Source organism: Sphaeramia orbicularis, chromosome 21 (assembly GCF_902148855.1).
Source record: "Sphaeramia orbicularis chromosome 21, fSphaOr1.1, whole genome shotgun sequence".
NCBI classification, from domain to species: Eukaryota; Metazoa; Chordata; class Actinopteri; order Kurtiformes; family Apogonidae; genus Sphaeramia; species Sphaeramia orbicularis.
Genome location: NC_043977.1, coordinates 2,742,908 through 2,769,718, shown reverse-complemented (window position 1 = coordinate 2,769,718; position 26,811 = coordinate 2,742,908). Strand labels below are relative to the sequence as shown.

The window sequence follows — 26,811 nt, the reverse complement described above, 5'->3', positions numbered from 1 at the left end:
TCACATCCGAGTCCACATTCAGATGTGACTTTGGGATTCAGAAACACCATGAAGTTGAGTAGTTCCAGTAATCCGTCGGTGCATGCTGATATGAGATAGGCGACCTGTATCTGCATCGTTGGCTGGACTCCTCCTCAGATCCAAGTGGCCAGACGCATTCATTCTGTGGCCAAGGGCAGGATGAGGAGCCTCCAGGACTTTTTAAAATTGCACCTAGAGAGAGAAACAGAAGGAACTGGTCCAATCGCCTGCCGCTGCCGCCGCTGCTGCAGGAATTCTCCTCCTTCATCTCCCTTAAACGTGTTGGGATCTGAGTGGAGGCTGGAACTCTGGGAACAGAGCGCACAGTAGTCCTGTCCGTCTGCACTCCCACATAGAAGCAGAGAAAGACACCAGACCATGAAGAGTTTCGGAAGGTGTTGGACGGGCTGACCACCTCCTCTCCGGGGGGGACTATCGGGTCTCCATCGTGCGGCAGCGCGGCTGGGACTCCCACCGCGGCGCCGACTCCCAAGGAAATCGACGTCCAAGAGACTCTGTATCGGAAAACTTTCAGCTGTGTAAGGTGAGTAGCGGATCTGAGGTGGGGTTCAGGGTTTAGACTAAACCACCGAGGCAGGCAGGTCCCCACCGAGGGTCCTGGTTTGGATGGGCTGGTGTGAGAGCCCACAGAAGGACTACATGAACCCCAGGATGAAGGAGGGAATGTGGACAGAGTTTGGGTTCCTGCCTTGGTTGGTCTGTGTCTGTCTGTGCTGCTGCTCAGAATACTCCCCCAGTATTCATTCATACCCTGCAATACAGTCATTCTAGGAATAATATCACATGTAATACATACTCATCTGTGAGTAGTAATCTCCCTGTGCATCTAGAATTATTCTGTAAATATTCAACCGTCATGTCCAGTACATTTTACATTTTTATATTCTCAATTTTTATCTCTATATTTGTATATAGAACTTAACTGCACTGTCTTGTAGGACTTTGTCTTATAGATATTTTGTACCTTATATTGAGCTCCTGTTTGTACTGAAAAAGGAGAAGCTCTCCAATCTCAACAAAGGGCATTCTATTCTATTCTATTCTATTCTATTCTATTCTATTCTATTCTATACTATTCTATTCTATTCTATTCTATTCTATTCTATTCTATTCTATTAGAGGCCCTGCTGTGTGTTGTTGAAAGTTCAGCACCGCGGACAGCTCCTCTCTTCCCAATTCCCTGAGATTTGAGACAAAAACCAGCAGAAAGAAACCGCGTTCCCATCCTCAAAGCTGCTGCTGTCTTTGTTTAGGGCCTTAACGGTGAGAGAATTGCGTTTATTCCATCAGTCACTCATTGTTCATCCACATAAAGCTCTACCCCCCGTGGACATGTGTGCACAGCTGGTGAAACTAGCATCTCTAGCTTGTGCTTGCGTGCACTTTTGGATACACTCCAGCCTCCAGCCAGTTTGTGCAGTAGGTATGGCTTCAGTACTGTATACGCAGCCCGTCTTCAGCGCGCTGTATAAGCTGCAGCAGCCTACACATGTGATATAAACAGTCCAGAGGAAGTCAATGAATAGCATCCTCCAGTTGCATCAGCAGGCAGGCACGAATGGTGTAGGAGCGATGACATAACTGGTGTCCCTCCCTTGCATTAAAAAAAAAGTGCACAGCAAACCAGCGAAGGGACCCTGCAGTACTGTCCTAGCTGATGTGCTTTTCACTTAGAAGGAGGGAGGAGGAGGGGGGGTTTGGAAAAGAAAGAGGTGGTGATATGTGTTGTGGGGGGGGTCGGGGTATTTATAGCAGCCTCTGCCGCCCATTGCAGACCTGTTGTGGATGCATTTTGGAGCTGACTGCAGCGGTTATTCCTCAACCTTAAAGAAAACGGGTGAATTCCTGGATATAGCTGTGAATAATTCATTGAGAACCAGAGGAAAATCAGGCTGTTTGTGGAGCAATTTTATTGGACAGAGTGAAAGTGGTAGAAGGGAGGTGGGGAGTGTGTTTTTTTTTTCTTTATTTCTTTTCTCTCTTTTTGTCTCTGTAAAGAGGGAGCAGGAGTAGGAGGAGGAGGAAGAAGAGGAGGTGGAGGAGGAGGAGGAGGTTGATTCACCGGCTGAAAAGGATGCTGCAGAGCACCCTTGGCAGGAAAGCAAGCAGGCAGGCAGCAGACGGGGAGGAGAAAGTACTGGAACAACTGCCTGGTCCCATGCAGGAAACAGCTCCTCCTCACTGAGCTCCATGAGCACACAGACGTGGACCTCACAGATCCACAGACCACAGGCCTTTATGTGTGTTTGTGTGTCCTTTTATTTAGATAGATAGATATTCAGGTGTGTTTATTCAGACATTTACATCTGTGCAGGAAACAAATGTACAAAAACCAAAGAGTCTGTAAAGCAGGGGTCTCAAACATGCGGCCCGGGGCCCAAATGTGTCCCCCCAAAGGTTCCAGTCTGACCCCTGGGATGAATTTACAAAGTGTATAAATTCCACAGTCCAGGCTGTGGAACTCATGTTAGTGTGGGTTCCACATCCAGACCAATCTGATCTACAGTCCAATAAGAACAGCAGAAGAACCCACACAAAAGAAGGACTCCAGATTTACTACTGGGTTTGATGGGAAAAAAATATTACACTATGCCTATAAATAATGACAACTTCAAATTTTTGTCTTCTTTTTAGTGCAAAAAATCACATTAAATTCTGAAAATATTTCCATTTCCAAACTCTCCTGTACCAATAAAATGTGAATAACCTGAACAAATGTGTCCAACCTGAAATGTCTGTATTAAATTCAGTCCAGTTTGAACTCTTTCTTCCTGTTCCTCAGTGTTTAGTGTCTGTAGATCTGATCCAGAATGCACATGGACTAATGAGAAGTGGAGGAAGAAGACTGAGAAAATTACACTGATTTTTCTGAAGAAACTTCAGTTTTTTCAGGTTATTCACATTTTTTTGTTTGGATAGTTTACAAAAGTAAGTATTTTCATAATTTAATGGGGGGTTTTTGCACTAAAACAAAGACAAAAATTTGCACTTGTCATTATTTCTAGGTTCTTCTGTTCTTATTTTACTGGTCCGGCCCACTGCAGATCAGATCAGGCTGAATGTGGAACCTGAAAGAACAGGAGTTTGAGTCCCTCGCTGTAAAGGAAGGGGCTGAAACCTGAGCTTATTCTGCCGACCAATCAAAATGAAATCAAATATCTACCAACGCCTTTAGCTTAGTAACAATAGAAACAACAAAACTAAGCAATTCAGTAGTTTGAGTTGTGGAAACATGAACATTCACATTCCTATATTTTCATGATATTTCTTTTAAACGTAATTTTTAACATAAACAACATTCATGCACTGATAGGTTAATGGGATAATCTAAATCACAGGTGTCAAACATGTGGCCCGGGGGCCAAATTCGTCCCACCAAAGGGTCCAGTCCGGCCCTTGGGATGTATTTGTGAAATGCAAAAATTACATTAAGATATGAACAATCCTTTAGTTCAGGTTCCACATTCAGAACAATTCAATCTCCAGTGGGCAGGACCATAATAGGATCATAATAACATAGAAATAATGACAACTCCAAATTTTTCTCTCTGTAAATATAAATATTTTCATGTATTTACACTAAAACAAAGTATAATTTCACAAAAAATGTGACTAACCTGAACAAATATGAACAATCTGAAATGTCTTAAGAGAAGTCAGTACAATTTTAACAATATTCTGTCTGTTATTAAATGTTTTGTGTGTTTGTAGAGCCACTGTGATCTGTCAGTTATAATGCACGTGTGGAAATGATAAACTGAGGCAGAATATTGTTAAAATTTCACATATTTTTTCAGTTTAGTTTAGTTTAGTTTATTTGAAAGGGGACAATGCGATTTCATGAAACACATGGTTACACATGGTTAAAAAAAGCCAGAATTAGCCAGAAGGCTAGTTTTCATCTGTAGTCCCCAGTTTGTTCATGTTATTCACATCTTTTGAAAGGATAGTTTGTAGATGTAAACCTTTTTATAATGTAAATTTACTTTTTTCGCTCTAAGTTGACATTATTTCTATATTATTCTGTTATTATTTTACTGGTTCGGTCCACTGCAGATCAAATTTAGCCGAATTTGGAACTGAACTAAAATAAGTTTGACAGCCCTGATCTAAATCCTCCATAGGTGTGAATGTGACACTGATTGTCTGTCTCCATATGTTCAGTCCTGTGATGAACTGGTCACATGTCCAAGGTGAACCCCGCCTTCACCCATAAGTAGCGGGGATAGGCTCCGCCCTCGTGACCCTAGTGAAGGTAAAGCAGGTTCAGAAAATGAATGAATGAATGAATGAGTGAGTGAATGAATGAATAACATTGTTCAGTCTTTGAACTCTGGAAGGTTTTCTGAACACATGACTTCCTCTGAAATTAGAAACACTTTCCTGTATTTTAAACAAGCTCCGACTATGAACAGGCAACGGATTATTTTTTAATTTACAAGAACAAAAAAGTGGAAAAGTACAGAGCACCACTTACATCTGTGCCGTTCTGTGTTACCCAGACAGGATGTAATCACAGGATGGGGAGGGCGGAGGTGTCTTTGTCATCATGTATATTCCTCTGAACATATGTTTTGGGCTTTTTCTGGCAAACTCCTTCTTGACAGTCAGTATTTGTGAAGCAGAAAAGCATCGCTCGCTCGCAGTCGTACAAGAATACTATTGCTTTTTCATGCAGAATGTGAGCTGGCTGTAGTACACACAGACCTGTAAGGAGTGTATAATGAAAAAGCATGTCACCTTTGACCTTTTTTCTAATTCGCTGAGCTCTGAAATATGAGCATGAACAGCAGAATTGGATATGCTCCAATTTAGAGGAAGTAGCTCATCCCAAATGAGCAGCTCATTTTGCACAGAATGAAAAATAAGTCTGAAAATAGTCCTAATGCAATAACCAACAGTACAATCGGGTGTTTTTCTCCAAGTATAATGCGTTTTCTAATCATCTGGAGTTGATATTTTGCCATTCATCGCCCTGAATATCTTCAGACAGACTCATCACTTTATGTTTTTATGGGGAAATAAATCTGTGAGCTTTGTGCAGAGTGTGGGGGAGGGTCTGGCATCTTTACTAACTTTTCAAAGTTAGTCATCATTTGTATCCGAAGCGTGCAGTGTGGGAAGATGTGATGTGAACTCCCAAAAAAAAGTTTGGCTCATATTTGTATGTGTTTAGGAACACAATGGCTGAGATGGTGAAATGAGGTTCGGGTAAATTTTCACTCAGACTGAAGGAGTGAAAATCAAAGTAAGGTGGGGATGAGGGAGGGAGGTACCCAGGTGCTGGAGAGTCTGAGTGAATTTACTGGCTCATTCCTATTTACAGAAAAATGAGGTGATTACAGGAAGAAAGTCGAAGAATCAGACGGATGGAAAGAGAGAGAGAGAAGGAGAAAGAGATTAGAGAGCGAAGGGAAAGCATCGGAAGATTAGGGAGAAATAAAGCAGCGCTGGGGGCGTTCCTCCTCTGATGATTACACAGAAACCAGGAGGTCAGGAAGAGGTTGGATTTGGATGGATTTATGTGCAACAGCCATTTATTTCCACTTTTGTTTTGCTCCTCACGTTTATTCCAACAAAATCAGAGCTGTCATATGAGTGATTGCGGCGAGCCTTTATCTTGTAAATGTAGATGTTTCTTCTTTCGATTTTCTGACATTTGTAATCATCTTCCAGAAGGTTCTCTGACAGCTGACTCAGGACACGATTCAGGATCATCCAATAAACCACATCAGGGGTTCTAGTATGTAGGCTGGATTTCATGATCATTACAGTTCTTTATTGACCTCCCACACATTACTCATGAGGTGCTTTGTTTGAGGAAAATGCTGTTTTCCCTTTTATGTAACACTGCTAACACGTCATTTACAGCTGGGAGATTATATTCACATTTAAGTCCTGTTTTTTTTTTACGCCAACTCACACTGCTCCATCAGTCACTCTGTCAGAAGACAACAACACATGATGCAAATATCTGTGGCTTACTCTGTCTTTTATTATAGTGACATTATTGTGATTATATGTATATTTATGAAACACGTAGAGTCTGACCGAACTAAGAACATACTTCACATTCTTCCATTGAATAATTACTGCAGTTTTAATATGTTTCAGATGCAACATGTTCCTTTAACTCAGGGCTGCCAAACTCATTTTAGTTCAGTTCCACATTTAGCCAAATTTGATCTGCAGTGGGCTGGACCAGTAAAATAATAACATAATAATATACAGACAATGTCAACTCCAAACTTTTCTCCATGTTTTAGAATGAAAAAAGTAAAGTTACATGATAAAAATGTTTATATCTACAAACTATCCTTTAAAACAATGTGAATAATGGAAACAAACTGAAATTTCTTAAGAAAAATGACTGCAGTTTTAACAGTTTTATGCCTCAGTTGATCATTTACACATGTACATTGTAAATTACAGATCAAAGTGGATCTACAAATACATAAAACATTTAATAACAGACAGAATATTGGCAAAATTGCACTTCTTAAGACATTTCCGGTTCATACTTGTTCAGGTTATTTATTTTTTGTTTTAATGAGAAATGATAGTTTATTTTAGTATAAATACAGTAAAATGACATAAAAATGTTTACATTTACAAAGAGAAAATTTTTGAGTTGCCATTATTTATAGGTTACTAAATAAAAAAAAAAATACTGAAAAATGAAAATTATTTGTAGGATATTATGCTATTATTTACTGGTGTAGCCCGTTTGAGGTCAAATATGGGCTGTATGTATGTCAGCCCTGAGCTGGACACCTGTTGTATTAAGTGCAGTCACACTCCAGTCCAGCAGGTGGCGGTATATCAGGGGTCACTACAGCTGTTTAACAGGTAAACGCAGATAGGAGAGCAAACAGTCAAATAAGCAAAGTTCACTGAAGGTAGAATAAATAATTTACTAGCATCGCAAAGTTAACTAAAGTTACTACTTTACAAAAAAGATCCACCAAATGAAGAAAGTAATCCTGGAGTCTGCTTCAACAAACGGGTAATAATCCCGTACGGTGTGTCGCGGTACTGCGCATGTCCGTCTACAAAAGTAGCGGGCATGAACTACAGTTGATAAAACAGTTGATGTCCTGTTAGTTGGCCAAATGTTTATGTTAATGTTTATGGATGTTTACAAGGAAATAAACTGGACTAGAATTCACCGAAGCTGTGGCAGGTAGAGGTAAGCGGTGGTGTTTATTTTCATACCGTTCTGAGGCCTGTGTTTACGCATATAGCATTAAGCTAGGTTAGCCAAATGCCCCTGTGTGACTGGTTGTAATGGAGGGCAGCTCCAGTCTGTGGTAAATGGGCAAATAATTCTCCGTTTAGCGACAGTATCAGCTGTTGTGAGTGGCTGTTGTGTTGTCAGTAGTTGTGTAGTCCAGTTTGTGTCAATGGGTTGTCATGTGCAGACCGTATTTTGATCTGGTAGCTCTGGAACAAACATTTCTTTTGAATAAAACTCAGAACTTCACATTTTGATCCAGTTCTAGGCCTATATCTTGAAAACTGATTTTAAGAAACTTTTATTGTCCATTTATTGAAAACCTTTTAACTTTTTCTTTTATCTGCTGGTTCAGTGTTTTAACTTTCAAAGACAAGAACAGTCTACATGCTATTGTTAAAATATGCTCCAGGATCATTGGAGTCAGACTTACAGACTTGTCTTCTCTGTGGGAGCTTCAGGTGGTGAGAACAGCTCAGTCCATCATCAGGACCCTCACCATGTGTTGCATTTGAAGTTTGTCTTGATGCCTTCAGGCTAGTGTTATCACACTCCTCAGAGGAGAGCCAACAGATATTCTAAATGTCTTATTCCTTCAGCTATCACACTTTTAAACTCTGACAGAAGCCATTTCAGTCATTTTCTATGATTTCTTCTTGTTGTTGTTTTTAATGTGAGTGGAACCAATAGGGTCTTTTAGTCTGCATTGGTATTTATTGATTATTTATTGTTGATTATTTAAATGCATTTATTTGTCATTGTGTTCAGTAGTCCTGTATTTGTGCACTGATTTATTTATGTTTGACACATTGCACTTTGGATGTGGGCTGATGTCTGTGGTAAGCTGTAAATGAATTGCCCGTAAGGGATAAATAAAGTTTTCTGAATCTGAACTACAACCGGAATTTTTGACTTAATTGTTCTTTATTAGTGACGCAAATTTAGTAAAGAATTGCTACTTTTATTCTGGATGGATTTTGTCTTTTTGGGTCAGATCAAACGGTCACTTAGGCTCAAAGTTACTGTTCAGTGACAAGTAAATTTTTAACTGAGTGAAAAATAAGGTTATTTAATATTTCTGTATAGGTATTAAAAAGTACTTTTAAATGGTATGTATGATAATTTGCCAGAGTTTGCTTTATTATGTGAAAATGGCAAAAAACATGCTTAGTCACATAGCCACTGGAAAAGTACATGTACTTTTTAGGGTTTAGGCCAAAGTCGTTATATAACGTGCTTTTCTTGTTTAACTATTATCCTAAATGGACACTGGTAATTTACAGAACATGTTTATCTACAAGACCGAACATTTCTGTAGCAAAATATTGATTAACTTTATGAATTAGAGCGAAAACACTCAGTAATGTAATCGAAAGGCTCCTTGATCATTTTTATTTGCTGTATATAAAAAGTAAATATAACAAAAACAAATATACCTTGGTCATAATTTTGATAAAATAATGAACAATATACAGTACCAAAGCGTCAGTGTTCCAACTCTGCTCCATGTTTCAAATGTTTATCCTACAACATGTAATCGGCTCACACCGTTTTTGAATTGTTCATGTTCAGTCTCATGATTTGAACCTTAAACATGTGAATTTGTGCAGCCCATTGTTGAACTCAGCCCTGGTTAACTTCAGTCGACTGGTTCTGGGTGAGGAGGATGAATGCACAGACTAAATATTTACTGGTTCAGTGTCTTTGTCAGGAGGAAAACCATTAGCATTCGCATTAGCACATGCTCACTTTCCCTGGATCTGACCCTGTAGACAGTGTTACAGCTTTAGCGTCCATGTTTAACTTGAAATGGCATCTTCATCAATGGTGTTCTATAAAACTAAATGTCATCTTTATTTATTTTTCCTATTCTGACATCCAGCAGCATGGCAAAACATTTTATTCCTCATTTTATGCATCTTCGTCCATTAATTTCCATTGCAGTGTTTTTGTTACCAGTCTGTGCAGGCAGTGTGTTCAACTAAATGAAAAGAAACAACGGCATTTGTATTTGGCTATTTTTGTTGCTTTTTCTGCATTTTATTGTATTGGATTGTACCGCGAACCGTGATTTTTGCATACCATGACACCTCTAGTAACCGGTACATTATGAGAAAATACCACATTTTCACTCAACGATGCAAAGGATGATAAAATCAATGGTGTTTAATAGTTAAAAATGTTTTACAAAGACATAGAAACACATGAAGCCAATAAAAATGACATTAATGTCATAGAATTAAGACAAAATACTAAGAACTTAAAAAATACTCTAAAATCATAGAACTAAATCACAATGCTGGAACAATAACAGAATAAAACATTAAATAAAAGGAAAAACACTATAAAATATGACAGCAATAAAAAGAGACAAACCCTGTTTTAAAGGGCTAGATTAAACATAAAGTGCAGAAAAGATAAAAAAAAACAAAGAAAGAAATTAAAACAAGAATAAGAGACAGTTACAACAAAAACTAAAAACAGTCTTTATTAAAATGTAGAGCAAAAGTAGTGCTAGGTCTTTAAAGGTTAAACCGATTATAACCATGTGAATTATAAGACATTGAGAACATGTGTCTGCACTTTCAATACACAAAGTGAGACAGTCGGAAAGTGTCTGGACTTTTCATCATCTAATTAAACAGATAAAATGCAGTCAGTGGCAGCTGAATATTCTGGTGAAAACAATAGAAAACTGAAGTCAGAGTGAAGGCCCGAAGGCATTCATTCTCCGAGGATGGTCTTTACTCATTGCAAAACATGTCAAATCTTACGATGTTCAGCACAACAGCGAAGCAGAGTAGCCTCCACCGGGACACGGCGTCACGTGCCAAAACAGATTGAACACTGAATAAACACTGCATAATTCAACATATCTAGATGTCTGCTGCCACATGCTGATGATGGCAGGATCAGGATTTGACATAAACAGCTTGGAACACGGTGCTCTGTAATGTGTGGGTTCGTTCTAAGCTGCTGCTGAAAAAAGACATGTTTCCTTCAGATGAGCTACGTTTGAGCACCAGCGTATGAGGATGTGCACTTTGTTCAGATGACACTCCCAAGTACAATACAGAAACATGACCACATCTACCTGCCGTATTTGTCCTTCACCCAGATATTGATTCGTTTTGCTTTTTGACAGTTCTACTACAGCGTCAAAACACGGTATTCGAAATTTCTCTGACAGGACATTTTATAAACAATTTGACAGATTAGTGTTGCTAAATGACTCACATTTTTACTTTTGAATTAATTTTTTCTTTGGTTGGACCATAAGGGATTATCCAAAACAAGGAGAAACTTTATACTGAAATAAATGGTGGAATGGCAGTTAATTAAAGTTTGTTTTCAGACAGGACATTACTGTGTTTTGACCCAACATTGTCTTAGATGCTAGTAGCTGGGAGGCTACCATTTACTAATTAGTGCAAAAATAAAGTATTATACACTTTAAAGGGGGATTATGGAAGATTTATGTGCCTACATTAAAGCAGTGATATTTGTCTTTTTTAAATTTAATTTTTCATTTTCCAACATTTTGCTGTGGTCTCCATAAACTGTAAATGCTCTGCTTGGGTCTGAATTCTTCATTAATACAACTCCACAGGTCCACCTTCAACCCTATTTCTGAGTAATAGCACAGGTAAACAAGCATCCTGCTCCCTCAAATTAAAGTTTCTGAAGGTAGGGCAAAGGAAAATTAGCTGCACAACAGCGGGAGTCTTAGAGGAATTAGTAAAACATCTATAGGTTTCACTTTCACTTTAAGGTCTGGTAGTGATGCATGAGTTGGGTTTTTTCAACCTGCGGGGCTTATATGGAATTATTTGACCCAACCTAACCTGCCCTTCACAAAAACTGACATTCTTTGGACCCCCCCCCCCCCCCCCCCCCAAATCAACCCGAGAGTAGCCGCTTCACATTAAGCACGGCACGGAATGCACCCCCATTTAATCCCTGGATGGACCTGTCCATAGATGCACTACAGCAGTGGTAAACATACGGCCCATGGGCCAAAACCGACCCACCAAAGGTTCTAATTTGTCCCACAGTAAGAATTTGGAAAAGGCAAAAATGATCCTAAAGTTATTAAGAGTCAAAGGTGTCATAGTTTTAATTTAGGTTCCACATTCGACCAAGTTGTGATCTACAGTAAAATAATAGTATAATAACCTAGAAATAATGACTCCAAATTTAAATACAAATTTAACTGTAAAAAGTTGGTATCGGATCGGTTTTGGATCGGTATTTGCAAAACTAATCCTAAAAAAAATTGGACCAGATCGGAAGCAAAAAAATTCAGATCAGGACATCACTAGTGGAAACAGCGTGCAGTCAACTTAAGTCTGACGTCATTGTGCTGTAAAACTCCTGGACCAAACAGTCATGAACGATGAAGCCGTGTCAGATAGAAAAGTTTTCCATGGGCTTTCAGAATTCTATATGACACCTGTCTGTTCATTTCCGATAACTTTTTTTTTTAAAGAGGCACCAGTTAAGGTTGTTTTTAACTCAAACAGGATGAATAACTTCCATAGAGTTTTACCTGCAGTACGAGTACATCATGATTTAAGTGTCTTAAATAAGCTCCTTGTCCATTTATATCAGTGCATTAATTCACCTAATGTATTTCTCTTGTCCTGAAGTGGACAGCACAGCTAAAGGGTTGAAAGTGAAAGATGAATTGTGAATATGTGAAATACCTTATAAAAGTTTTATTCTCTATCAGGGTAATCAATAAAGATCCTGTTTGGCAGATTCAGTGGAAGTTAATGTTAGGTGGCCAACGTGCTATCATTAGTTAGCATCAAAATCCCTTGTTTAGAACTGGTACTTTACTTCCACTTTCTCTGCTTTTTATCATTACATCGTAAGTGGTAGAATGACAGCTGGATGTACAGTATTTTAGAGATTGAATACAAAATACTGTAAAGGAAAACAGGAAATTATGTCACAACTTAGTAATGTACTCCATATACCATTAGCATAGAAATGTAGTTGGCTAACGTCCACACATTTCCAGCCTCCAACATAACACAGATTTCAATGTGAGAATCAGCAAATTAAAATACTATTCCCACTTACTTCTTACTATTCTGCTCCAAAATGTTTTTAAAAAAGCAATAACACCATTAAGCATACCAATAAGCATTTTCGTATTTGGAAAATCACTGAGTGTGTTTGATGCTAATCACATCCAGTCATTTGCATTCTGTGTCTTCTTTCCCTCAAATCACTTCATTCATATTAAATGTGCCATTTCTTTCTCACCTCATCACCTCTGTAAAGTGGATACTTAACATAGAATTTTAATCAATAAAAAAGATGGTTTCCATATTCAATGAGTCTTAATTGCTGCTGTGAAGAGCACGGATCTAACCCCATTAATGTGAATTTATGATCACTGAGAGTCACAGATGAATGGAAGACACTGTGGAGGTTTACCTTAGTCCGTCAGGTGAAGACCTTTACCTGCTTGGACGTGACTGAAGTGATGCAAACACATTTAACTGAAGGTTAAACTGTGGATGATCAGGAACTGGATGTTGTGAGCAGTGATTAGTGGAATCCTATCAATAAGAGCAGCACAGTCAGATAAACTAGAGTTAGACTAATGTATACTAGGACTGCACCTATCCTTTCTTTTGAAGTCCAGTATTCTACTGAATATTTCAGCAATTAATCGAGTAATTGGATTTCATCATCAACCCGTCATCGAGACTCATTATAGACAACAACAAACGCATAGCCTACGTTCTAACCATTACAGCTGTGTGTCTCAGTTAGCGATCACGTTAAATGGGCTAATGTTCAGTTACTGTCTAGTGCAGGGGTCAGCAACCCTGGTCCTAGAGAGCCACTATCCTGCATGTTTTAGACGTATCAGTCTTCCAACACACCTGATTCAAATGATAAGCCTATCATCAAGCTCTGCAGAAGCCTGATAATGACCATCAGGTGTGCTGGAAGAGGGAAACATCTAAAACCTGCAGGATAGTGGCTCTCTAGGACCAGGGTTGCTGACCCCTGGTCTAGTGGAGGACGTTGACCCTGTGCTGCTTCGGATGATGAGCTAGTTTTGTTCACAGATGGGTGTGTTCTGTTCAGATGTTGAAGCATCGATGAAGTTGTGGTTGTGGTAGACCAGGTCAAGTTTGCAGTACACACATTGTACGAGATTCTCTGTTTTTTTTTTTTTTTAAGTTTGAAGTGATCCCAAACATCTTTTGCCTTTTGCTGACGGTCTCTTCGTTCTCTTCCGTAGAACCAACTTTTTGACTCTGAGGCGCGTGCGTCACTGTTTACAGTCCGTGTAGAACACGATCACCAAGGCCGAACGCAGAAGAGTGACATTCGAAAACGGTTAACGTCAAAAAAGCTGAACGTAGCTTAACGCCCAGAACAGTGATCAATCAGCACCAAAGTAGGTGTGGACTTCTGTAGCCACGCCCACTTTCACCTCAACAAAAACCACAACCACTCCCCCAGTTTAATGGATGTCGTCCATAGGGCTGTGTATTGGCAAGAATCTGGTGATATGATACAAATCACAATACTAGGATCACGATACAATATATCACGATATATCGTATCTGTTAAAAAGGCAATTTTTTGTTTTTGTTTTTTTTTGTAATGATTGTTTCCTTGAAGAATTGAATTACACCAGAAATCTGCACAAATACTAAATACATTTTTATTCAATCACAACAGGATCTAATGTTATATCACAAAATTTTCCTGTGTTAAACCTTAAATTATGTTTTACAGACATTCCAGTTTAAGATCCTGTTCTATTAGTTCAGAACTAACATCAAAACATTATTTTTGTGCAATCCTAACAAAGGAACTAACATGATTTAATAAGACTGTTAAATAATAATAAATAAAATATAAAAAAAAAAAAGAACCTCCACAATATCTGCATTTGAATCAATACCTAAAAATATCGATACAGTACTCTTTAATATCGATACAGTATTGTGAAATGAAATATCATGATATATTTTAGAGCTCAGCCTTGTCCTCTCCATAGGGACACATTATAGAGAAAAAACTGAAGGTAGCTGAATGTGTGCAAACAGCGGTCGATCATCACCAAATTCTGTCTGTGACATAAATAGTAGGAACTGAAAACCCTTGGACTATTGTCCATTTGAAGCAGACAGAAGCTTTAGGTTCTGTAGAAGCCTTTATTGGACTATTAATGAAGTTTAACACTGACTGGAAAGAAGAAGGAAACAACTGGAACTATGGGAACTATTGGGGTTTGGGATCGGTTGTGAGAAGTAGGAAGTTATCGATATCAGTTGTAAAAACACTTATCATACATCCCTAATGTTAATGTTGTGAAGCGCCTCCTCTGGTACAGACATGAGTGAATGAGTAAATGCTGCAGCCATCCGCACCGGGTTTATTTATACGTACATATAAACAGTTGGCAAAATGTATTTTTCCTCCGACAGAATGATATGTGGGCTTGTAAAGATGACATCACCTCACTCCCTCAGCAGCGACCCCACAAGCGCTCCACGGGTGTGATGACTCAGTGGGTTGAATTCCAGATAGTCTCACATTACCATGTGTCGACTGCCTGTCAGAAGCCACAGTGTGGGATCAATTAAGGAGGAGTTGATGTCAGACTGAGGAGAGAAGATGGGCGAAAAAGACATGGAGACAGAGGAGAGACATTTGGTTAAAAAAAAAACCAAAAAAAAACTGTGTGAGACAGAGGAAGAATTTGTGTAAACAGGAAGGACGTCGTGCTTCTGCAGTATTCATCAAACCAAATCACTTTATGTAGCGCTGAAGCTGCTGAAACATCTGCTTATCCTCACGCTTATCAAGGACGGGTGAACAGTATTTGCTGTGTGGCGTATAATATCAAATGAGACCAGGCAGCGTGCTTAAATCAATCAATAGTTTCTACTGGAAAGTGCATGAATAAAAATGCATTATTGAGTTATGGAAAAGAGCAGCAGCATCACATTTCAGATTCGTGTGCATTGGAGACACTAGCTGAGTTTCCGTGACCCTCAGAAATGTGCAAAATGTAAATTGCGCAATAGAAAACTGGTCATGGAAACACCGAAATGTCGCAAAAAGTGTCAAAGATGGCAGAAAAGTTTTTCTGTTCTCATGAGGTAGCCTGGTCAGCCATCCGTCTTTCTCAAATCCATCTGGAATCTGATCTGCTTTGGCGGAGGTCTGTGCGTTCAGAGTGCTTTTCTAGTTATTCCCTGCAAAATGAGGTATCATACTTCCATTAAATCACAAATGCAATGGTTTGTGTATTTATTATTGTGAAATGTCACAAAGTCATTCCATGAATATGTTGTTGAACATAATTATCTGTTGTTTTGAATCTAGAACACTCATTACCCCTCTATCCCGTACTGAATTCTAAAATGATTGGGTTTCCTCGCTTGTCCACACATACTACCAAGTTTTTTTTAAACTCTTCTTCTTTGGTTATTGTAATATCCGTCAACATTAGGCGTGTAAGAAAATATCGGTTCTGCTATATATCGCGATATTTCATTTCACAATACTATAGCGATATTTTTTAGGTTTTTATTTAAATGCAGATATTGTGGAGGTTCATTTTTGTTTTTTGTTTTTTCTATTGTTTATATTTTCTTTATTATTATTTGACACTCTTTAATTAAATAATGTTATATCCTTTGTTGGGATTTCATAAAAATAATGTTATGATGTTAGATATGAACTAATAGAATATGAATATTTGAGCAGGATCTTAAACCGTAAATTGCCTCTTTAACAGTATTGTGATCCTAGTATAGTGATTTGTATCAAATCGCCAGGTTCTTGCCAATACACATCCCTTGTCAACATTAGGGGTGTGCATTGGCAAAAATCTGGTGATACAATACAAATCACAATATTAGGACCATGAAATGATATATCGCAATATATCACAATACTGTTAACAAGGCAATATTTTTTGTTTTTGTTTCTTCTTCTAGGATATTATTTCCTGGAAAACTTTAATAATACCAGAAATATGTGCAAATACTAAATGCATTTTTATTTGATCAGAACAGGATTTAATACTGTATCACAAAACTTTCCTCTGTAAAAATGAAATTTTCTTCTACATGATAATAATAATAATAATTAAATACATGAAATGATGTACACAGACATTACAGCTTCAGATCCTGGACAGATGTTCATATTCTATTTGCTGTGAAATGAGTGTATAGTGTTCAGTCACTGAATCATCCAACATCATAACATTTTTGTGCGATCCCAACAAAGGAAGTAACATCTTCCTCTTCAGACAGTAAAAAGTGCTTTTAGGATGATTGAAATAACCATTATTTAACAAAACAGTGTTATCTATTAAAAAAAAAAAACAAAAAACCTACATGCATGACCTGCAATATCGTACTACTACCTTTTTAGTATACAAACAACAGAGCGAAATATCCATTTAAATACATACCTATAAATATTGATACAGTGCTTTTTAATACCGATACAGTATCATAAAATGAAGTATCACAATATATTGTGGAACCGATATTTTCTTACACCCCTAGTCAACAGCCTTTTTTTTGTTCATGTGACTCTCCTTGCGCATAAATGTCTTTCCATTCCATTTCCTTTCGCCAGACGGGACTTTAGAAGCCAAACACGACTTTAGAAGCCAAACACTCTTGACTGGAAACGTCTACAAGTACTTTGTCGAAACTGTAGAAATACTGCTTTTATTTTGCAGAAAACTCATAGAAACCCAGCGAGTGTGTTTTGAGAGAAAGATTCCCCTCTTGGTTTTGTGTGGGCTTTCAAACCGCTTTGTCCGTTGGGTCTGTAGGTGACGGCAGAATGCCCGCCTCACCTCATGCTGTGCAAATATAATCCAGCGAGCGTTTTCCAAGAGCCCTTCATTTCACTCCATTTTCAGTCATTTCACTCTCATGAAGTCTGTTTTTCATTTCACAGCACTTGATCAAATGCTACAGTAATTCCTTTTTTGTGTGATGCCTTGCTCCCAGCGAGCGCCAAAATGTTGAAGAATTAAGCTTAATTATTAACTTGAAACCATCTAAATGGGTTCAGATCTGCCGTTAGAACAGGGGTCTAATAAGGGGGGGGGGTAGTTGTGTCCTGTGATTACGCTGATGTTTAATCCTGACGAGGACAGTCTTGACGAGTCTTGACAGCAGGATATTGTTGCTGCCACTTTTGCGTCTGTGCTTGATTATGGGGACATTATTTATATGAATGTGTTTTCTCAGTGTTTAAACGCCTTCGTACTGTTCATCATGGGTTTATTACAGGCCTCAGAGCTCACACTCATTGTTTTTTATACACTCATGTTAGATGGACAGATGTTTTTACACACAGACTGAAACACTGGTATTCTATTATCTGTAGGGCTGTGTATCGGCAAGAATCTGGCGATACGATGCAAATCACAATACTAGGATCACGATACGATCTATCACGATATATCATGATACTGTTAAAAAGGCAATTTTTTGTTTCTTTTTTTTTTTTTTTTAATGATTATTTCCTTGAAGAATTGAATTACGCCAGAAATCTGCACAAATACTAAACACATTTTTATTTGATCAGAATAGGATCTAATGTTCTATCACAAAATGTTCCTGTGTTCAAACTGAAATTCTGTTTTCCAGACATTCCAGTTTCAGATCCTGTTCAAATGTTCAGATTCTATTAGTTCACAACTAACATCAGAACAGGATTTGAGTTCAATCCCAACAAAGGAACTACCATTATTTAATAAAAGAGTGTTAAATATTAATAAATAAAATATAAACAAAAAAGAACAACAAAAAAACAAAAATGAAATATCTGCATTTTAATAAATACCTAAAAATATTGATACAGTACTTTTTAATACTAATACAGTATTGTATTGTATATTGTATAATATTGTGATATTTTGCAGAACCGATATTTTCCTGCACCCCTAATTATCTGTAAATGTATTTTAGGTTTGCTTCCATTATATTTACTGGTCTACATCTGTTGGAATGACTTAAAAAATTACAGTCTCTGGTCCCAGGATCTGGTCCACTGGTCTACAAGTCAAATGGTTCCAGAATAAAAATAAAATGATAAAGAAAATCCAGTCCTAAATGCTGGTTGGTTGTAGTTTCACAGATACAGTCTGGTGTCAAAATGTGAAATTGTAGATTTAGAATGGGTTTAAGTCCAAAGGAATATTACATTTGCATTTACATTTATGCATTTGGCTGATGCTTTTTCTCAAAGCGACTTAAAGGGGAAGATTAACAGTTAAACTCTCTCTCTCTAGTTCTTTAAACAACCACAGTGGACCAAAGTGCTGTACAGAAGAATAAATAAAAAACAAAATAAAAGAATAAAATACAAGAATAGATTAAAAACATAAAATAGCTGTACAATTGAAAACGGTATCATACAGAAGAATAAAATGCAACAATAGATTAAAGACGTAAAAACAGCTGTACAATTTTAAAACCAGTAAAAATAAAAATACCAAATAAAACAATAGAATAAACATAATAATACATTCAAAATGGAATCAGGGACGCTCCTGTTCTGGTAGATATTAGTGTCAGATCTACCAGATCTACTTTAAACACTGTACATGACAATACATGGACTGGACAGGTTCTGCCAGTGGAACATTTAGACATCTGTTGGATAAATGGACACAAACCAACATATATGTTTAGTTTAGTTTAGCTTAGTTTATTTTTTGTCATATATTCATGTCAAAACAACAGAAGAAGTGAGAAATAATACAATTTGACTAAAAAAGGCTCAGGCAGAAGTAAAGCTTATTAATGCTGCCAACTTTACAGCTTAAGCTACACAATACATGGTGTCAAGTAGAAAGAAAAAATACCCAAACATATTTATATATATATATTTTTTGTTAATTCCAGCCATAATTCTCAAATATAGATGCATATAATGCTTTTTTTTTTATCATAACAAAGAAAGTACCTTGCTTACATTTTAAATTAGCTCTATTCCACAGTTGAAATACATCTTCTTTTAACTTTTTTTTTTTTTTTTTAGTTTTTTGTTACATAAATTTGCATCCATCTCTTAACTCATATTTACTTTCAGACTGTTAAAATCTTTTGCACACAATCTGGTAGTGTTTTGTTTTTTACTTTAAACATAATTTGCATTGTTCTATAATAAATCATGTCTCTAAACTTCAAAACATGAGAATTTAAACATAATGGATTAGTCTGATCATAATGTCCCACTTTATTTATGGTACGTATGGTATGGTACTTTTGTCATTTGTTTTCCAATGAATCTTATAAAAATTCATAACATTTAACACATTTAATCTCCGAGGCAGATTATTTCAAAAAAATTGTAGACCGGTGTTATCGCTACGAGTTCCAAAAGTCAGAACAGAAACGGGAAAGAAAGTTTTCAAATGTTCTGGTTCCACTGCCTGGAAGAACTGACAGAAGGAGATCAAAGTGAAGGAACTGGACTCTTTTAATGCATTTAAAGTCATTTTAAATCAACGGGAAAAGGATGAATCCACATGTAGATGTTTTTGTAACTGATTGAATCGGGTTCTGCTTTTAGGTGCTTTTAAGGAACATTGTAGTTATACTTTTAATACCTTTTAAAATACTTTTGGTGTTTTATATGTATGTTCTTATATTAGTGTTTTATGTATGGTTTAATACTGACTTTCATTGTGTTTTATGTATATTTTTCGTGTGGATGTATGGTTATGAGTTCTATTTTGTGTAACTTCTGCTGGTTCTGTCTGTTCCAGGACACTTAAATAAAGGTTGTAATAATAGTAATAATAATATTTTTTGTGTTCAGTTTGAAGAGCAGTAAATGCTTTAAAGTGGTATGAATGTGCTGCATTGTCCTGGTGATTAATAGTCACAGCTGAAGAGAAATTTCATGTGGTTGTCAGCGCTTTGGCTTTTGTTGGTTGTTGGCTGCTTGACTACACAACACAACACACTTTCACACGTCTGCTGCCCTTTCTCTGCACATGACTGTGAGACGAATTTCAGCAAAAATTACATAAACATTAATGCGTGACAGAAAAACAGAGAAACTGAGACTGAAATGTTGTCATGGAGAACTAACTGCATTTCAGTGCGCCTTAAAGCCATCATGCACTGGATTTTCTTTCCTGTGTTTCCAAGTGCTTTGCGGATCCTGCTGCTCTTGATTACACCTCTTAAGCACAAACCTCATCGACTTTTGTGCTTCTAGAAAATACCCATAGGGTCTGAGAGGACATAATATGATGATTTGTACAGTGTTTTCAGGGAGGTAGTTATATCCAGGGTTTCAGCTTAATGTTTGTTCATATTCAGAGATAGCAGTCGACAAATAAATAACATTTTTTCCCAGACTGATCTCATAAAATTGTGTTGTATGTCACCACAGTTCTTATGGTATTTGGTGTGCTATACGTACGCATTTTCATCCTTTTGCATGTTATTCAACATCATTTGATCGCATGTCAATTTACACCAAGATCTCCGGTTTACATTATTATTATTATTATTATTATTATTATTATTATTATTATGTCTTTATTTAGGCAGGACAGTGCACATTAATGAACACATTTATATATTCCATTTCAGTATAAACATGTAAATATGCTGGAGTTAGCATCAGTGCTAATTTTCATCTCCAGTCCTCACTTAATAAATAAATGAATAAATAAATAACGGTGTTCTGTGCAATACAAAGCAATACTGTGGAATAAGTGCAGTACAGAGCAAGACAGTGGAATACAATACAAAACACTACAGTTCAATACACTACAATATAGTACAAAACGACATTTGTGCCTACGTGTCAGACTAAAATAATTCATACTACATAAAAGAGAATACAGTACAATACATTACATTACCATACAGTACAAAACATAACCCTAACCCTCAGTGTGTGGTATTAGACGTGGCGTGAACATACATGTGGAAAGCTTATAATGTGTACAGATAACATGCCAATTAAAAGTGGTGTGTATATTTATGCATTTTCATGATATCCTATTGTTTTTTGCAGTGACTGCAGATGGAGACACTGCTCATGATTTTTATTAGTGATATTAATGAAAAAATTACTCTAATAAATTATAGAATAAAAACTATTACTATATGAATTACTTTCCAGAGACATGTTTTCCTATTTTTCAGATGCTCCAGAATTGGATTTTAGAATCTTTTTGAAAGCACATTTTTTTAAGTATACCATCAAACATTGTCCATATGGATTGTTTTAACGTTGTAGGCTAATCTACAAGCAAAATAAAAAAAGTGTTTATACCCAACTAGTAGGGCTGCACGATTTTGGCAAAAAAAAAAAAAATCCTGATTTTTTTCCTCTAAAAATTCGATTTTTGATTTTGATTTCGATTTTTGGGTAAAACTACAAAAGACAACAGAAGTCAGCATGTTGTTTTTGTGAGCAGCCAACAATGCAAGGCACTGCTCTGACCTCAAATCTGTGATGGTATCATGTGATGAACCGAAAGAAGTTTATTTTTTCTTAATTAAATCTTTATTGAATGAAGTAGAGTATACAAACAATGTATACAACAAGAAAATAACATAAGTTTGCCAGGGGGAAGACACTATAATACAATGTCCAAATCAGAGCAAATACTTATGTTTTTATAGCCTTTTTTATACCTGCCTTTTTGTTTCCAGATTTATCTAACATCAACATCTTTCAAAAAATAAATAATATTTGGTTTTGTGTTACAGAACTTACATTTGTGAATGAAAAATTTAGCAAGTAAGAGGACTAAATTAATTATTAAAAACAAATATTTATTTATTTATTTATTTATTATTATTATTATTATTATTATTATTATTATTATTAATAAAAAAATTTTCTGGGTATCTGGGCCTACAGAAGTGATACCAATATAAGTCAGTGACAGGTGTCAGTCGTGCGTGTGTGCGTGGACCACGTTAATATAAGTGATCCACATGCGGTTCTATTTAAACTGGGGGATCTGCGTGGAACAGACCGACCCAGGACACGCTGGAGGGTTATATCTGTGGAGCTGGTGGATGTGTGTGGGCACAGGGCTGTGTGGGCTCCTCTGCTGAGGCTGATGACCCCGAGACCTGGACCCGGTTCGGAAGAAGACAGTACGGTACGGATCCGGGACAACGGAAGATGAGTGATCTGCATGTAGTTCTATTTCAGTTGCGGGATCCGTGCGTGAAGCCTCGGCTTACATTACTATAAGTACTGCGGGCTCATGAACACATTTAAAGTCCGGTCATTACACGGACTTCTGTGACAGACCGCTGTCACTGATAGAAGGAGGAGCCTACGGGAGCCCTCAAGCGCGTGGCCCGCAGACACGAGAGGGATGAAATCGATTTTACGATTTCCCTTTTTTAAAAATCGTCCTAATTAAAAAATCCGATTTCGATTTAAAATCGATTAATCGTGCAGCCCTAACAACTAGTATTTTTGGTTTATTTTTACTTTATTAGAGGCCCAAATTTGATAGTGTTTTTTTTTTTTTTAAAGATTCAGTATTGGATTAAAGTTTAGATTCTATGAACTAAAAAGAGAATGGTTATTTAACCCTATTACTTCTTTTAGAAATGAATGTTTCTGAGCTACTATTTCCACCTCAACCAAAAAAATAAACATTTCTTGCAGTGACTGTAGATGGAGACGGTGCTGATGATTTTCATCAGTGTTCTTAACATTAATTGCTATAAGGAGCCATGTTTTCAGTTTTTCATTCTCATAAATGGTCCAGATTTGGAGTTAAGAATAGTTTTGAAAGGACAATTTTTTTTTTTTTTGTAATTGTTGTGTTATACAATTTTCTAGAACTTTCACAACTACAAACACTATCCATATCAGTTGTTTTAATCTTCTTACTCTGCTAGTCTTGAAACTTTATCAAATGTGCATCACCACTGCAGAAACATTAAATCCAGTTAAATACTAGTTGGGTATGGTTTTAAAGGTACATGGGTCAAAGTCTGAAATTCAGCCAACAAACATGTTTTTTTTTTTTTTCAATTTATTTATTTATTTTTTTTAACAATGACTGCAGATGGAGGCAATGATAAGGATTTATCAATATTACTAATGCAAATTACTGTAAAGAGCCTTTTTCCACAAGTCATACATGCTTCATGATGGTATATATCATCATAATCAGTTTCATTTTGATCTGCAGGATAATATGAAATGAATATATTCATCTCATTGTCTAAATGCACCAGATTTGATGGACATTCCTGACCTCATATGATCATAGTAACTTCAGATTTGGTTTTTACTCTCACTCCTTTTTTAAGTCAGACCTGGTCAAACTGAGAATAGGCACTGAATTTACACCCACTACACCATGAGTGTGTTAAAAAAATAGGACCAATGGCCCTGTAGCTTACCGGCCAAATTAAAAGCTTTGGGAAAAGTATCCAGATGCCATTTATTATCACCTAGTTATGTGTATTTATTCTATTACAGAAATAGCCCATGTTTTGGTCATATTCCAATCAGATCTGTAAAAAATTCAAAGTCCAGCTTGATATCATTGATACTGATTTATTGGATCAATCCACTTCCTATCTGTTATAATGGGAACATTTTTCAAAGTGGCACCAAATCCAGAATCAGATCCGGATCAAAATAATTGCAATACCTTGTGTTGACATCATCATAAAGAAGCTGTATACCAAGTTTGAAGTCAATCGGAATTGAAGTTTCGGAGAAGAGGATGATTGAAATTTTTGTAACGGACGACAGCCGCTGCTGGATGATGACAACAGCTTACGGCCTGTCGGCCAGTAGGCTAAAAAGCCAATCCATAGGCCTGCATGAAGAGATGGAATATCATAATAAAAGCCTTTATTTTGATTGAGACATTTTTTTATCGTAATCCATGTTGCCAGTTCCTTTACAACTGTACAGTGTTGTTGTCAGTTCACATTAACAGCTTTTTCAACAAAGGGTTTCTTGTAAAATCCTACAGATGAAATCGTGCATCAGTGGTGAAACGGCTGATAGAAACATGAATCCAGTAGGTTCGCATTGTCAAGGAATTGATTTGTAACATAAATGCTTAGTGTTTTCACAGCCTTGAGGAGTTTTTTCAGTGCGGTGGATGTGAGCTAAGGACGGTTGTCTTATTCATGTTTGCATCCATGTTTCACATTGTTTGTCCATTTATCTAGATGTGCATATATCTGTCATGGCAAAATATTGATGTGTAATACTGAGTTTCAAAAACAGGTTGGCTAACTCCTTACTTTAATACAACAATTAGATTCATCATTTACAAAAGTATCCCATGACCAAGTATGAGAACTACGAGGCTGCAGAGAAGCTGAAAGTGGAGTGAACACTGAATGGACACTAAACATAGAGCCCAGAGAAGAAAAGGGTTACTTCTGACCTGATTTTTTTATATGTAAATCTAAGATACCCCATTGCTTGATTATTTAGTTTTTTATATTTAAAATCTTATTTTAAGTTTTTTTTTTTTTTTTTTTTTTAATAAGAGGTATAATACACCACAAATACTGGATTGGATTGGACTTCGCTCTTTATATGACCTGACTTAGTGTAGGTTTGTTAAAACAAAACAAAACAAAAAAAAAGTTTGTTACGAAAGAAAAAAAACCTTTGGGTTATACTTTGGTAGCATTTAATTTTAATGCTGAGAAGAGCTATTTTGATGTTAACCATATACCAGAAATTGACATTTGTTATAAAATCAAAATTTAATAGTAAAATGTATCGGTATCGGCAAAACTAATCATAAAAAAATTGGATCAGAAGCAAATAAATCCAGATGGGGACATCACTGGTCACAGGTCAACTTAAATGTGGTCAAATGCAGACAGGAGGGATCTCACTGGAAAACATTAATTGGAATATTGTGAGAGCTTCTATTTTACCACATAAAGATATCATTTTCATCATATATTATAAATGTGAGGACAGACAAAGATGTATATTGCAACTTGACTTGATATGTAGATTTGTGGTAATTTTAATTTTGCATCAGAATTTGAGGTGACGTGAATCTAGTTGGATATTACAGGGATGCTGTTGCTATAATGTCATTTGTAACACTTAAGTTAATTATTTTGAAATTGACAGATGGGAAAAGGGTATGGAAGCGACGATAAGAGGTCAGAGCGAGACTATTACATTCAAGCGTCATGAGTATTAACATGTGACTAGATTGCCCATTGGTTTTTCCCGAGGCATGATGCTGATGTCACAAGTGATTCATTGACGTGCCCACTGCTGTGTTCAAAGGTTAAACCACACATACATCTACTGCACATCCATACATGGCTGGTTTGGAACCGTGCGGTTACATCAAAGCATGACATGAAGACCAAGTTTACAATCACTTCAATCCCCCCCACCCCCATGCACACAAACAGAGGAGGTAGCTAGAATGGAAATAACACATATGTGTCCACGGTTTGATCTGCAGAAACACATGCTTAATATTCATTGAATTTGACCCCCGCAGAGTTAGTGTTAACTGCTGCTGGGGAAAAAGCCACACACTCTAAGGTAAAAGTGTCTGTGTGATGTTTCCATAATGTTCCTTCCAAGTAACTCTAGCACTTAACATGTAAAATAAATGCGTATATATTGTACATTCATCTCCCCTTACTCCCATCCATACATATAAACCTCCCCACAGTCAGCAGAGAGAGGAGCTTACCCCAGCTCATTCATCCTAACGTTTTCATTCTTCCCAGTGATAATACTACTAGCTCACCCTGCCAGTGGATGTGTGTGTTCATTCACACACCATGCGGCCATAGTTCATGGAGGAAGGGATGCTTCAGCCTCAGTGATGAATGGAATCTCTTCATCCTTTGGCTTGTGTGTGATGAACAATAACACCCAGGAAGCCTTGAATTTATTCATGGAAAAATGCACGGGGGGAAGACGTCGAGGATCCCCGCTAATATCAGCAGTCGCTCATATTTCTGCTTTTGCTAATTTTAAAAACAGGCCTTTGAAAGGATCTAATTTTTTTTCTCCATTTCTGAGTCGAAGGCGTCGTAACTGAGGTGATTTTGGCGTTTGCAAAGGTCCTCCGTCAGTGAACCTGTAGGTGTGTTAGCGAAGAGGGTTGTTTCAGTTGGATCCCTCATATGTAGTTATCAATGCTTTCAAAGCTGGGATACAGATGATCCATATCCCATAATGTCTATTATTTCTGGAAAGTCTGCCTGTGAATATTTAATAGAGAAGAATAACACAAAACTCTAACTAGACACCAAGGTTATTATTGTTAACGAAAACTAATGGAATGACGAAAACTAGAATTATAAAACCATTTTCGTTAACTGAAATAAAAACTATATTAAAAGAAAAAAATGATAACTAACTGAAACTGTATTGTGTGTTTACAAAACTAACTAAAAGATATAAAAATTATGGATAAAATTCCCTTTGTTTTCATCTTTGTCAATGTCGGATTGATACGAAATTGATTTATTTTCCTCGAGCAATTTTAG

The 26,811-nt window shown here is 36.9% G+C and overlaps 1 protein-coding gene across 1 annotated transcript in view; it reads left to right on the top strand.

The window, feature by feature from the left end:
* The first annotated feature begins 180 nt into the window (after positions 1 to 180).
* stxbp5l (syntaxin binding protein 5L) overlaps positions 181 to 26,811 on the top strand; it is a 354,919-nt gene continuing 328,288 nt past the window's right edge. The window contains exons 1-2 of the mRNA XM_030125454.1: positions 181 to 347; positions 406 to 565. Coding sequence (XP_029981314.1) covers positions 181 to 347; positions 406 to 565 — 327 coding nt within the window. The remainder of the gene's footprint in view (positions 348 to 405; positions 566 to 26,811) is intronic.